This window comes from Anser anser (genome assembly GCF_964211835.1).
Source record: "Anser anser genome assembly, chromosome: 4".
NCBI classification, from domain to species: domain Eukaryota; kingdom Metazoa; phylum Chordata; class Aves; order Anseriformes; family Anatidae; genus Anser; species Anser anser.
This window is the reverse complement of record NC_139724.1, coordinates 35386761-35399562: the sequence shown is the minus strand read 5'-3', so window position 1 is coordinate 35399562 and position 12802 is coordinate 35386761. Positions and strand designations below refer to the sequence as shown.

Below are 12802 nucleotides of genomic sequence, written 5' to 3'. Positions count from 1 at the left end.
AGGTGTTAAGGATAGAGGTAGCAGCTGCATGCATCCAAATGTGTCTGCCAGGACTCATGGGGCAGAAAATGAGGGCATGTCTGAGGAAGAAAAGAACACTTGCCATAGTCAGGACAGTAAAATGCCATGGCTCCATACAATTTTTAACTGCTTCAGTAACTTTTTATTCTCACCTTTATAAAGCAGAACAACTTTTCTTGACTTTTTTCTCCTCAACTAAAGAAGACTATTTCATCAGTGCATGCCATGATAAGCCCATATAGCACTGTGATTCTAAATGGAAAGGTGCTATTCTTTTGTGTAAGTAAAATAAACAGTTTAGAAACTGTTATATCACCAATGACAAAAAGCTCTCCAGCATGCATTTCACATTAGTACAAGAACAAAATAATGTTCATTCTTTCCATAATTTTAGATAGCGTTGTCTTTGCTAAATTATTGGAAATGCTAAGTAACTTATTTACTACAGCTATTGCCAGATAACAGTTCAGCCTACTAATGAATTTTCTATTTATGGACTGATATTACTCTGTATTACATGCCCATCTGTCTTCTCCCAATAATTTTTGAACCTATTGAGCAGACTTGACAGAGAGTTGAGGTCTGGAAGCTAATAAACTCCTACAAGTTCCTTGAAAACTGGCAGACAAGTCGAGGAGAAAGACCCTCTCAGTTCCCTGACTGGGGGAAAGGCTGCAGCCTGTAACAAGAATCCTCCAACACGGGAGGAAAGTAAAGAAAGAAAGAGAAAAAGGGAGAAGTGCTATAAATGTATGGGCTGTATTTGAAACTTTTTTGAGTTCTTTCCTTTTATCAGGGATTTGAGCTATCAGATGCATACATATAGAGAAACGGGTTTCAGCAATTCCACTTTTACAAAGAAACTTGGTATTTAAGGGATAAAGTTATGGGAAAAATGCTTTGCTTTTGGTATGTGCACACTTCTTAGCCACGTACTTCAGTTTCTCATCAGAAAGGTGATGTAAAGGCTGGGATCACTGCCAGACAGTCCTAACTAGCACTCAGTTGTATTCTAAGGCCAATACAGGATATACCTCATAAAAACAGTACTTTTAGCATTAGCATAAATAAAAGAAATGCATTTTCATGTGATGAAAAATATTTTCACAGTATTTCATTGCATGCCAGCTGACAACTCCACTTCAGATAGCACTGCAGTTACAGCTGAGGTAGCTCTGTCAGATCTGTTAGAATGGCTAGTGTGTTAGAAAGATTTTTCTTCTGCTGTTACATCATCAGATCTAGTAAAAGATTTAGTCTGTTCTCACAAACCTTGCCCAATTTAATTAGAAATCACTAATGCAGTCCACAGAGCAGAATTCAATACTCTCCTGCGCCTAAGCAGAACAATTGCAGCCGGCTCTCTGCTCCCCACCCCTTGATGTGCGCTGCTGTGTCCTAGTTGGCTTGACAGCTGGCAGAGCCCCTGGAACAGGCAGGAAAAACAAGCAACATGAATCTAAGATGTCAGCTTTGGGATTTTACTTCATATATAAAACTGGAGAAAGATGTTTGAATTTAAGGAAGAAGTTGGAAGATTGGACACTAATGCCTGTCTCTTTCAGGTACAGAGCAGTTGCCTCCTGGAGCCGTGTTCAGGGCATTGGAATCCCTATGATCACTGCTATTGAAATTTTCTCCATTTGGCTTCTGTCTTTTATACTGGCTATTCCAGAAGCCATTGGTTTTACTGTGGTACATTTCAAATACAAGGATGAAAGTTATGTTACCTGCATGCTCAATCCTACAAATAATTTTATGTTGGTAAGTAACATCCTTTCTTCTCTTTTTGGAATCCACAGCATATAACTTAGACACTTAAGATACTAGATTATAATATGCTTTATTTATCCATTAAAGTGCAAAATGTATTCTAATGTATATTGATGCAAAGAAGATCCTTCATCTACAGTTACCAGCCTCTACTCTCATCTAGAGATCCTAAATGTGACTTTACATTTCCATTTATTCCCTACTGAGGATTCTTAATACAGAAATTTGCAATTTGGGCCCGACTAAAGTACAGCCAAGAGATGTCAGTGTAGCCAGAGCCTTGGGAGGTATTGTGTTTCTAGGTATAACACCCTGAAGCCTGTAACTGTCAGAAAACATGTTTTACCGTGATGAGTCATTGGTTTGTGTGCAGTAGCCAGATCCTTTGGCAGATAAATAATAGGGTGGGGCCATGCTCTAACATAGTTTTTCCTATTCTAAATGCACTTACAAAATCAGAGAATAATCCCTTCATTTATTAGAAATCATGGCTACAAATCTGACAGACTCACATCTCTAACCTAGGTAGCTTAGGCACTGTTAGCTGTCATCTAGACATAGCAACTCAAGAGCAAGAGATGTGCCCGAGTACAAACCAGACTTTGGCACGCTTCATAGCACTCGTCCTCTGCTACTATACCTTAACAGTTGCAAATACCCACATTACATTGTTCAAAGCAAGTCAGGTGAGTAGTCGCTACAGAGTTAACGTATCTTTACTGCATAGAGGGATGGTGATTATCTTCTTGGCCTTACATTGAGAAAATGGGAAAGTGATATATTATTGTTTTCTTTAGGAACCCAAAGAAGGGCCAGCAACCATTCACCAATTAATAATAATAATCATCATTTAAAAAAAAAAGAAAAAGTTTCATTCTGTTTTGTCTCAAGAGAATGCAGATAATGCAAAGTCTTCAGTCTTGAGGGAAAATCCACCCAGGGATTCTGGGTCTTTTTCTCACCAAGATTTTTTAATAACAGAGTGTAAGCTTCTCTGTTTTTGAATGTCTGATCTTGAGTTAGATCCCAAGCTTGGGACCCCACATGGCCTGGGTTAGAATTGAGAAGGGTGAGGCAAATGAAGTTAGGAAATTTAGAAAATAAAAACTATGTATGAATTGTGTTTTGCAGTGGAATATCTCCAATTTTGGTTGGGTTAGACTGCAGGGATGGCAGAAGGAGTCAGAGACAAGAGCAAGAGAAAACAAAAGCAATACCCTAATGGAAATAATTAATGTGGGTGAAGAGGGAGTGGAATTGCCCAGGATTTATAATATCTCTGTTTCTAAACTCTACAGACAATATGGCTGTAGACACTATAGTTTAAAGAAAATGATTTATGAAATGCGCACTGCAGTAAATGTAGGCCGTTCCCTTTTGTAGTGGCTGTTTTTCTCCACAGATGTGCCTGGACAACCTTCACTTCCTCTCTCCCTGAGAAAAAGAATGTTTTTCTCATCATGCTTCTCAAAAACACTACAGTTCAGGTCTTCCACAGGCATGTTAACTGTAATGATTATCATTCTGTTCTTAATGTAGTCGGGAGAATAGTTGGTTTATTTTGTTTATTAGCAGAAATTAGTATTGTTTATTTGCTCAGAATAATTCAAAAGCTCCAAATTTCACCATGCCAACTTGATTTTCAGTGAAATAAATCAACACTTAGGTCCAAACTGAGAATAAGTGTTGGACATGTCAGTCAAAAAAAATGTTGTGTTTCAATGCATTGCAAGGGAGTATGAATATGAGATTAAAATGGAAATACCATTTTAACCTTAACTATAATATTCACTACCACAAACATCACAATAAGTGATTACTAAACTGTGGGAAGTACTTATGATTAACTTTTATTTTTAATAGGGGAATTTATTCAATTTTAAAGCTGTCTTTGAAAGACTTGAAAGGTTCATGCTAGACCATGATTCCCTAGAGGCTGAGTGCACTAGAAAACTTGTTTAAAATGCACATTTCCTGTAGAAAACCAGTTCCATGTGGGCTTTCAAGACAAACAAAAGAATGTCTACTTCTCTTAAATCAACCCAGTTATATGCTTTGATGCAAGCTTTGAGAAAGGCAGATTCCATAATTAATCATTTACAGACATTTTCGTGTAGGTTTTGTAATTTCACGAAGCCAGGTCATTGGTCAGGGTTGTGACACAGGACTCTGGGTGTGTTCTTGACTGACATGCAATGCTCACGAAAGCTGGTAGCCTGCTATGAGAGAAAGTTTGCCTTGCAAATGTAGCGTGGATTCACATAGTATACATTTCGCTGTGCAACCCAACCAATATGCTTCTAGTCTGACCCAGAGGAATTTGCCACAGAAAAGATAATTGCTCCATGTACTTGTAATACTTTTCTCTGCAGGAGCAGTGGTAATTAGATTTCCCCTCAGTACAAACTCTTAAAATATGAGGCGTTTTGTTTTCTGGTTTTCTGCTGGCAGAAGCTCAGGTTCCGGGGGGGGGGGGGGGGAATTCGGCCCCAAGGGAGAGAGCAACTATGCAGCAGACTCTAGCCCCTCCTCACACAGGGATGAAGCTAAAACGAGGAGGAGGAAACAGGCTAAAGAACACAGTTCAAGATGTCCTGTGGGGTGGGGTTGTGGCCTAGATACCAGTAGCATACTCTAAATTAGCAAGCTCTGTGAGCAGCTAACTCTGTTGGGATGGAGGAAGAAAAATCAAAAACATTCCCTTTTTCTCAGTAAATCAACTCCCTAGTGTAAGTAAAGCAGATTAAAAATGAATGTTATTAAATACTAGTCTATTAAATTGCATTTGTTTCCTTTATCTTTTAAAGTTTAGAACTGTTCAGCTTTAAATGTAAACAAGATGTCAAAAGTTTGACTTCTTCAGACAGGATCCCTAATAATCCTCAGTTATTAGCATTTTGACATTTGGTGTGGGAACTGTGATGTTACTAGAGCACATCCGCTAGGAATAAACAAGCTAAAAAAGATTATGAGAAAGAAGGTTCCCTTTTACACATATCCATCTCAGTGACTAACAATGTAGAGACAGGAAGTCTTTAAAATGTCATATTTCAGTACATCGTTTTGGCTTAGCGTAAAGTTTAAAAACTAAGATTTAATATTTTCTCGAGTCTGAAAATATAACCATCTACAAAAAAGAATAATTTTAAATGTTTTGTCAAATGTAGTATTTCCCATAATACATAAATGTATTAACTTCAGCCACAACTTCAACTACAACTTACATTTAAAACTACACAGCAAAGTACTGCTACTCTAAATTCCCTCAGTGTGCTGTCACAGAAGTCAAATAGTATGAAAGGCAGGCAGAGTTAAAAGTAACCGTACTGCTGGAAGCCACCAGCCCCAAGTTTTGCATAGATCAGACAAACACTTATGAAGTGGCTCCTATCTGCCCTGTACATAAATAAGCAAACCAACTACCAATCTTATCACCGATAACGAAAGGTGATTAAACTTACAAGACATGTTGAATTTTTCTTTTTTGGAATTGGGGCAGAAGCCACAGAGGTAAATGGCATTTCCTGAGACAGATTTGTTGTCTCATACTGACAGTGTCTACATTTTGTCATGTTCTTTTCACATAAGCTGAACTCCAGTTTTCTTGAGTAAGTGTAAATGTTCAGAAAACACAACCAAAGGAAATTAATTCCAACCCAGGACAGATTGCAGCAAGGGTACAGTCAGGTTGTTAATAAGGTAAAATTAACATTTACACTGCCACAGTTCCCATTTTGATGTTGGTCCAAAATAGATTCGAATTATAAGAAAGTTTACGTAATTTGGAACTGTTTGCCAATAGACAGATACCAGCATATGAACTGTCACACTTTCCATTTCCCATAACTCTCTGTGGTACTTTCCATTGAATTGTATGAAAATACCTTCTCTTTTCTTTCTCTTATCCACAGTTTTACAAAGATGCAAAGGATTGGTGGCTGTTTGGTTTCTATTTCTGCATGCCACTGGCATGTACTGCCATCTTTTATACGCTAATGACTTGTGAAATGTTAAACAGAAGGAACAGCAACTTGAGAATCGCTCTCAGTGAACATCTTAAGCAGGTAAATATTAAGAACAGCAATGTTTGAAAATACTGTTCTTCTGTCTTTGGCTTAGCATAGAAATGTTTCAAAGTACATTTGAATATATTAAATTACAGAAGTAGGACTTGAGGATATAGGTTATTTTTGATAAGGTATTCAGTCAAACCTGCAACGTAAGACTAAATCATAGTATAAGAAGATACTGAAGACAGCACACTCAAGAAACTAATGGTTTTCTTTCTTTCTATTCTTGAGTGGGATGGCTGTGCTCTCCTGTTCTTTAACCTTAAATTACTACTGGCTAAATGCTTTGAAATTTAACTATAAAGATTTGAAAAAAAAAATCTTGACTATTTATTCCCTCCATACATCCACCCTCCTTTGACACACTTTGACATGTATCTTTAGGTTCATATAAAAAGCCACTGTAGAATAACTTGCTTTAGAATAGGTGAGATTTGTTTCAGGCTTATTGCACTGTTGCAGCTACCACTCCTGTAGCTTTCCTGCTTTGAAAGGAGCAATAGGAGACTAGTACAAACAAATGATCATAAAATCACTCACAGAACTGTCAGATCTCACTTTGATGTTTTTGCAGCGCTCTCTGACGTTTCATTCCTAACTGAAATTTTAAAAACAATCTGTAGCTTTTTCTCTGCAGTTAGTCAGACAACAGGCTATAATGTTAACGTCAGCGCCTCAAATTTCACTCTTTCTTTCAAATTCCACATTCACAGACGTGAATCCCTAAACCAGTCCTCTGCAGCTGAGTGAGTTCTCTCAGAGATTCCTCCTCTGCTGGCACGTTTCAGAGCAAGGCAGACCAGAGGATTTTCCCTCGTGCACAAACCTTCCACTTTGTTCCCTCAGCAGGCTCCAAGGCCAGTAGCACAGCCTGTCCCTAGGGTCACACACAGGCTACTCCACCCATCAGAACTGGAATGGAATGTGCAGGGGAATCATCCCTCCAGCCTTCCCATACTGATGTGCAGTGCCAGCAAGCTACATGGACTAGCTGCTGGAGGATGAGTTTATGCCACAATTTACAAATGCTTCTCCTTTTAATGATCACGTTTTGCCTTTCTTCCTTCCTTCCTACAGCCCTGTCCACATTAATTTCTAGTTATGATCCTTCTATTTTGATAAAATCTATTATAAGAAAAAACAAACAGTAGTAGTCATATTCAACACCTAACAAGACTTATTCTAATCACACATTTCACTGTAAGTTTTTTAATGAGGGCCTTGCAATCCTTGTTATTGTTACATTAAGGTGGCAGATCCAGAAGTGGTATTACCTCTACATATATTTCTCTTTATCAAATACATGCCTACCAAACACCACCGGTATGCATTGTCCAAAATCCCGCAAAACTTCTGTAAATCTCCAGAGTCATGTAAAATGTCCATTAAATTTAAATTATTTCCTAACTACTAAGCATTATAAGATTAAGCTGTAACACAGACATTTCTAAAATGTTGCTCGTACAATGACTACTTAAAAACATCAAGATCACACAGCAAGGATAACAGAAAAATTAATACTTTGTGCAGTATCCCTTTATGTAACAGGAGGCATACTGAATATAAAATAATATATCGCAGACAATTTGGCATCCTGACTGTGGTACGTGGTTCAATGTGGTTCAAGTTCTCAACGTGGTTCAATGGATCTGCTATTGCCAATTGATTTAGGTGCTTTGGATTTACAAATTGCCCTATGTCAAGGATTAGGTGAAACTGGTTTATCAAACAGGTGTGATCTCAGTTCCCCTCACACATGAAAAAATTTCCTTGCAGAGTATGTATGTTTCTAAAGAAAGAGGTTTATTTGAGGGACTGCTAGAAAACTAATCCAGTGTAGAGGAATAAGAAGGGCTGGGAAAGTCATAAGGTTCAGGGATGCCCAGCAGTGGTTGTTGCTTGGCTAACAACTATGATGTCCTTGATGTCTTGATGTCCTGGCAATGACCAGTGTGCAAGTCCAACAAAAATAAATAAATAAATAAAATTTCAGGGACATCAGATGATCTGGAAGCTGCACTTTGGGAATCCTTGCATGCTTTATCTAGATTACTTATCTTTGCTGCCAACATCGCTCCACTACAATCAACTACCAATATGAACTAGGCACTCAGTCATAGTTATTTTTATTTCTTTTTCCAGCGCCGAGAAGTTGCAAAGACAGTTTTCTGTTTAGTAGTGATTTTTGCTCTTTGCTGGTTCCCTCTTCATTTGAGCCGAATTTTGAAGAAAATGGTATACAATGAAAGAGACCCCGGCAGATGTGAACTGCTCAGGTACTCCATTTTCTATGTCAATCAGTTGTTTATACTGAAAAAATATAATATCACATACTTGGGAGATTGTGTGAGGAATGTCATTGTGCATGCAATGTGGTGCATGTGGTGTTAGAAGAGCAAATATATCATTTTATGATTTTTCAACTACATCTGTTTTCAGGGGGATCAGTTTTAATGGGGTAGCATAATTACAACATGTTGTCCATTACCATTGTAATCACTTTCCTCTGGGTTTTGTGAACTCCTGAGAGAGAGGTTGTTATTGATATGGCACGGTAAAAGATTAGATTGAGCAAGATAGATAAGAATTAGTTTCTTTGACAGGAGAGACTGTAACCACAAATAGCATGGATGCTTCTACATTATATTAAGAGTTTAAAAGGTTTGCTTTCTTTTTTGTTGCCTAGTTTCTTGCTGCCATTGGATTATATCAGCATCAACCTGGCAACCATGAACTCTTGCATAAACCCAATAGCTCTGTATTTTGTGAGCAAGAAGTTTAAAAACTGCTTTCAGGTAAGATCTTGATAATATATAACGTCCAGTTGATGAACAGTATTAAACCACTTAGTTATCTATTTTTTTTTTGAGCTGGGAGGAGAGGCATGCAAAGGAATGAATTATTATAAGTTGCCTATTTTACCAGCTAACAGGTCACATAGCGCACATACCAAATTGAAAGTGAAAACTATCCACTTTATCTGAAATGCTAAACAAGTAAATAAGTTTGACATAGTCCTCACATGTAAACTATTGCTGAGAGAGATACACTCTTCTAAGTACTACTTATCAGCACATGACATGCGCATGAAATTGGTTGATAATGTATTCACCACTCTAGATGAAGATAAAGGACATATACATAGGACACAAAATGTGCCAGCAGTTCAACAATCCCATTCTGACAAAAATTTTCTGTCTTCAATACCAAAGCAGGCATCTGAGTTGACTTTGGCAACTGAATAAGCATTACGGCTTTTACCTGCATTTTTCCAGTTCCTATGTATGAAAACATATGTTAATGTTAAAATATCTTACTTGTCACACTGTGCTTCTGCAAGTCCTCATTCACCTAACAAAGGCCATACAGGCAGAAAGAAAATGAGAACAAATAGTGTTAAAGAAAATGGCAAGATGGAAGACTGGAATAGCTTTATCTGCAAAGAAAAACAGAAGACAGAACCGTACCACAAAACTTTCAGGCTGCAAACAGGTGACACAAGCTACTGAAAAAAAAAAGTAATAAGTGATTAAAATAGGGAATACCTGTTTTTCTGTAGCCTGATGAGACAGCAACTATTTTAAGGGAGTATTTCCACATGAGAAATAAGAAGTCAGCTTTACTTTTGGTGGTTCCTTACTTCATTTGGGAACTGTGGAGAAGACACTATGCCTGGACCTGTCCTCAAGTAAAAGGGAAAGTAACAGTAACAGCGGGTACTACCAGTATGCTCCTCAAATCATTAGTTCATTCATTCCGTTTGTCCCTCCAAATACAACCACATCCAACAGTTCTAACTAAATAATTTTCAGCTATTACATAATCCTTCACAGCTTTGCATTTATAGCTTCCCTTTTCCTTTCTGGTATCAAGATGATTACTTCAGGCAAGCTCTTCATTTTATAGCAGAGTTTCTCACCCTACCTCTGTAGATATTTTATGTATCTGCCCACAGACAAACAGTACATGTATCATAAGTCTGGCCGTACCTCTCTTCAACGCTCCCTTCTCATTGAGTACATGGAAGTCATGGATCTACTGCTGTTATTGCCACTGCTCCCCTGGGGCCCTATCCCTCTTTCTGCTAAAGCAGAGATTTCATCTTCATAGAATTAGGCATTAGTTTCTGCAAAAAGGAGGGGAGGAAAGCTGAAGAGCCATTTCTCCTCCTTTCAGAAGAGACAACAGAACATCACAGCCTGCGAAGAACATAGTACAACCACGAATTACCTTCTGTTCTTAAACATGAAAAATGACACAACTCAACATATACACCATCCCTTTTACTAAACAATTTTGCCTTCTTCCAAGATGTGAGAAGAGACCTAAGTCTCTTTTTTTCTCTTACATGTTAAGCAGCATGCTGATCCCTAAGTTTGAAGTGCAGTGAGAAAGAGGGGTGAAAAACAACCCAGCTCTTACAATGTTTACTGAATTCTGTCAGTTCTGAACCCATTTACCTTAGTCAAACAAATTTCCCATTTGATACCGGGAAAGCTTTTCTTAAATAAGAGCCACGGGCCAGGCCTAATGTGCTGCCTTTGTGATGATCAATCGCAAAACTGCTTGCATTCTAGGATAAGAAATTGAAATTGGCCCAAGTGTAGCTATCACTCCCTTCAGCTAGAATTCTCTGTTCATTTCTGAATTAAAAATATTGTTGGCAATCTGCATAGAGTTGATAGATTTGTGCTAACCTTTTTTTTTTTTTTTTTAATATTTCCAGTCATGTCTTTGCTGTTGCTGCTCCCAATCAAAAAGCTTGGTGACTTCAGTGCCCATGAATGGAACAAGCATTCAGTGGAAAAATCAAGAACTAAACAATCACAATACAGACCGAAGCAGCCATAAAGACAGCATAAACTGAAAATTAAGGACTCTGACATGATTTCAGAATCAAACAGGAAAAAAAAAGTCACAATAAAGCTATTTCAACAGGAAGCCCAGTGAGTGTTCCATCATCAATTCAGAAGTGTGCACCCTTGTACCTAACTCTAGAGGTGACTGAAACGGTTGATGGACTATAACTGTGATGATGCTCTACGAACTGAGATCCACTGGATGGTAATTCTGTCTGAAAATTACGTAGATGTGATTATAACACCAAAAAAAATGACTTGAACTACACAGGTGGTTTGCTCTTCTGAACTAAGCAGGAACTGTCCAGTATCTGTAACTGGTACAAAACAATATTCTTCCTGATCGTGACCTAGAATTAATCACTATGGCATTTTTTAGAAGATAACAAAGTGGAATCTGTCTGTGTATATTTTCTCTCCTGCCATTTGTCTTTCAACTTCTATTTGTGTGGTGGATATATTCCGTGCACCACTACATTTTGCATGTTGTTGTTATTTTTTTTTCAGTTTTATGTTGGAAAATGTTTTGTTCCACACCAGTATGTTATTTACTTAAGTTACAGTGAGTCAGGACATCAGCTGGGCAGTTCACATTTGTAGCACTTCAGTACTCAAAAACAGGAAGAAACAATACAAAATAGCGTCAACATTTGGCACTTAAGCACAGATTAATACCAAAAAAGAGGTATTAGTAACACGGTACTGTACTGTGTTATTTATTCTAATGATCTGTACAAAAATAATAATAATAATAAACATAATCTATATCAGCAAAATGAATGAAAGATCCCCACAGAGGGGCATCTTACAAAATGTTTTCAATTAACCTGCCATGTTAATTCATAATCTATATGAATTTATTAATCTATTTAGACAACAGCAGCTTTAAATCTGTGTCAAAATGAGGATCATTGTAACACAGTGAAACATTAATAAAGCTGTCCAAAGAGTTATAAGGATATAATTATTTTCATAGCAACTATGCACAACACTACTTACATGTTGTGAACATGAAGTTACAGTCATAGGTAAATGCAGAACTGTGGAAGTCCGTAAGAGTTGTATATGCACAAGGATATTTTGTGCCTTATGCATACAGACTTTTTTTTTTGTCTAATTTTCACAATGTTCAAAGATTTTAATGGGATTTGATACTTTATTAGAATTGTTAACCATACAAACGCTATTAATAATATATAGAAAATATTGCTTGCATATGTGTAAACTGGTGATTTACTTATCATTTCCATCCATTATGGTTACATGGCAAGAGATTCATTGTTTGGCTATAAACATTTTTAACTGGTAGCCTTTTACTAAACAGTGAAATTAAACAGTATGTTGTTGTATATAATATGCCTTGTGCACAAATCTGCTAGGAAATTTATAGCATCTCTTGTGCCAGGTTAAGAAACATGAACTAAATTTCTTCAATTTTTAAAAAATGTTACATTTCAAGTGAATCTGATATAATCCTGCATATTTTTATTTACAAGGTCAAAATGCTAGTGCCTACAATGACTTCTGCTGAACAAGTTTCCCAAACGTTTACATTCACACAGATCTCCTAAAGTATATTAAAAAATATCTTTAACTTAGTTTATCTATTTTTGTGTGCTTTTGTCTCTGTGGCATATAATTGTATAAATACATACAAATGTATGTTCTTGTGTTATAAACCTAAGTACAGTCTTTGACAGTGCCCTGTAGCAGTGCCCAGGAGCATGTTTAGCTGAATTTTATTCAAAACAGATCATCTTCAAGCTGTATCAAAAAATATACCAAACGAGTAACAATGCTTTCCTTTGAGGTTGAATTACTGGGTCTCTTTACATCCTGACACCTTCACCGCTACTTCAACAGAACGTATTGAGCAGATGATAACGGTAAACAGAAACAGAGGATTGAATTTAAATGGTAAATCTACACTTTTTCCCCTAAAACAAAACAAAACAAAACAAAAACAAAAAACCCTATGACAAAACAGAAATTCAACCACCTTTAATTTTATCCTTTCATTTTTCTGCCAAATTCCACAAAAAAGGTGCTTTGACATTTCTCTTTGTGCATCAAAAATGG

General features: G+C 37.1%; 1 protein-coding gene across 2 annotated transcripts in view; it reads left to right on the top strand.

Moving 5' to 3' along the window:
• Nucleotides 1–12321, top strand: part of EDNRA (endothelin receptor type A) — a 34481-nt gene extending 22160 nt beyond the window's left edge. For both annotated transcript variants that reach the window (XM_083833636.1, XM_083833635.1), the window contains exons 4-8: nt 1587–1785; nt 5706–5858; nt 8007–8140; nt 8551–8659; nt 10591–12321. In XM_083833636.1, coding sequence (XP_083689762.1) covers nt 1587–1785; nt 5706–5858; nt 8007–8140; nt 8551–8659; nt 10591–10731 — 736 coding nt within the window. In that variant the 3' untranslated portion in view covers nt 10732–12321. The remainder of the gene's footprint in view (nt 1–1586; nt 1786–5705; nt 5859–8006; nt 8141–8550; nt 8660–10590) is intronic.
• The last annotated feature ends 481 nt before the right edge of the window (nt 12322–12802 follow it).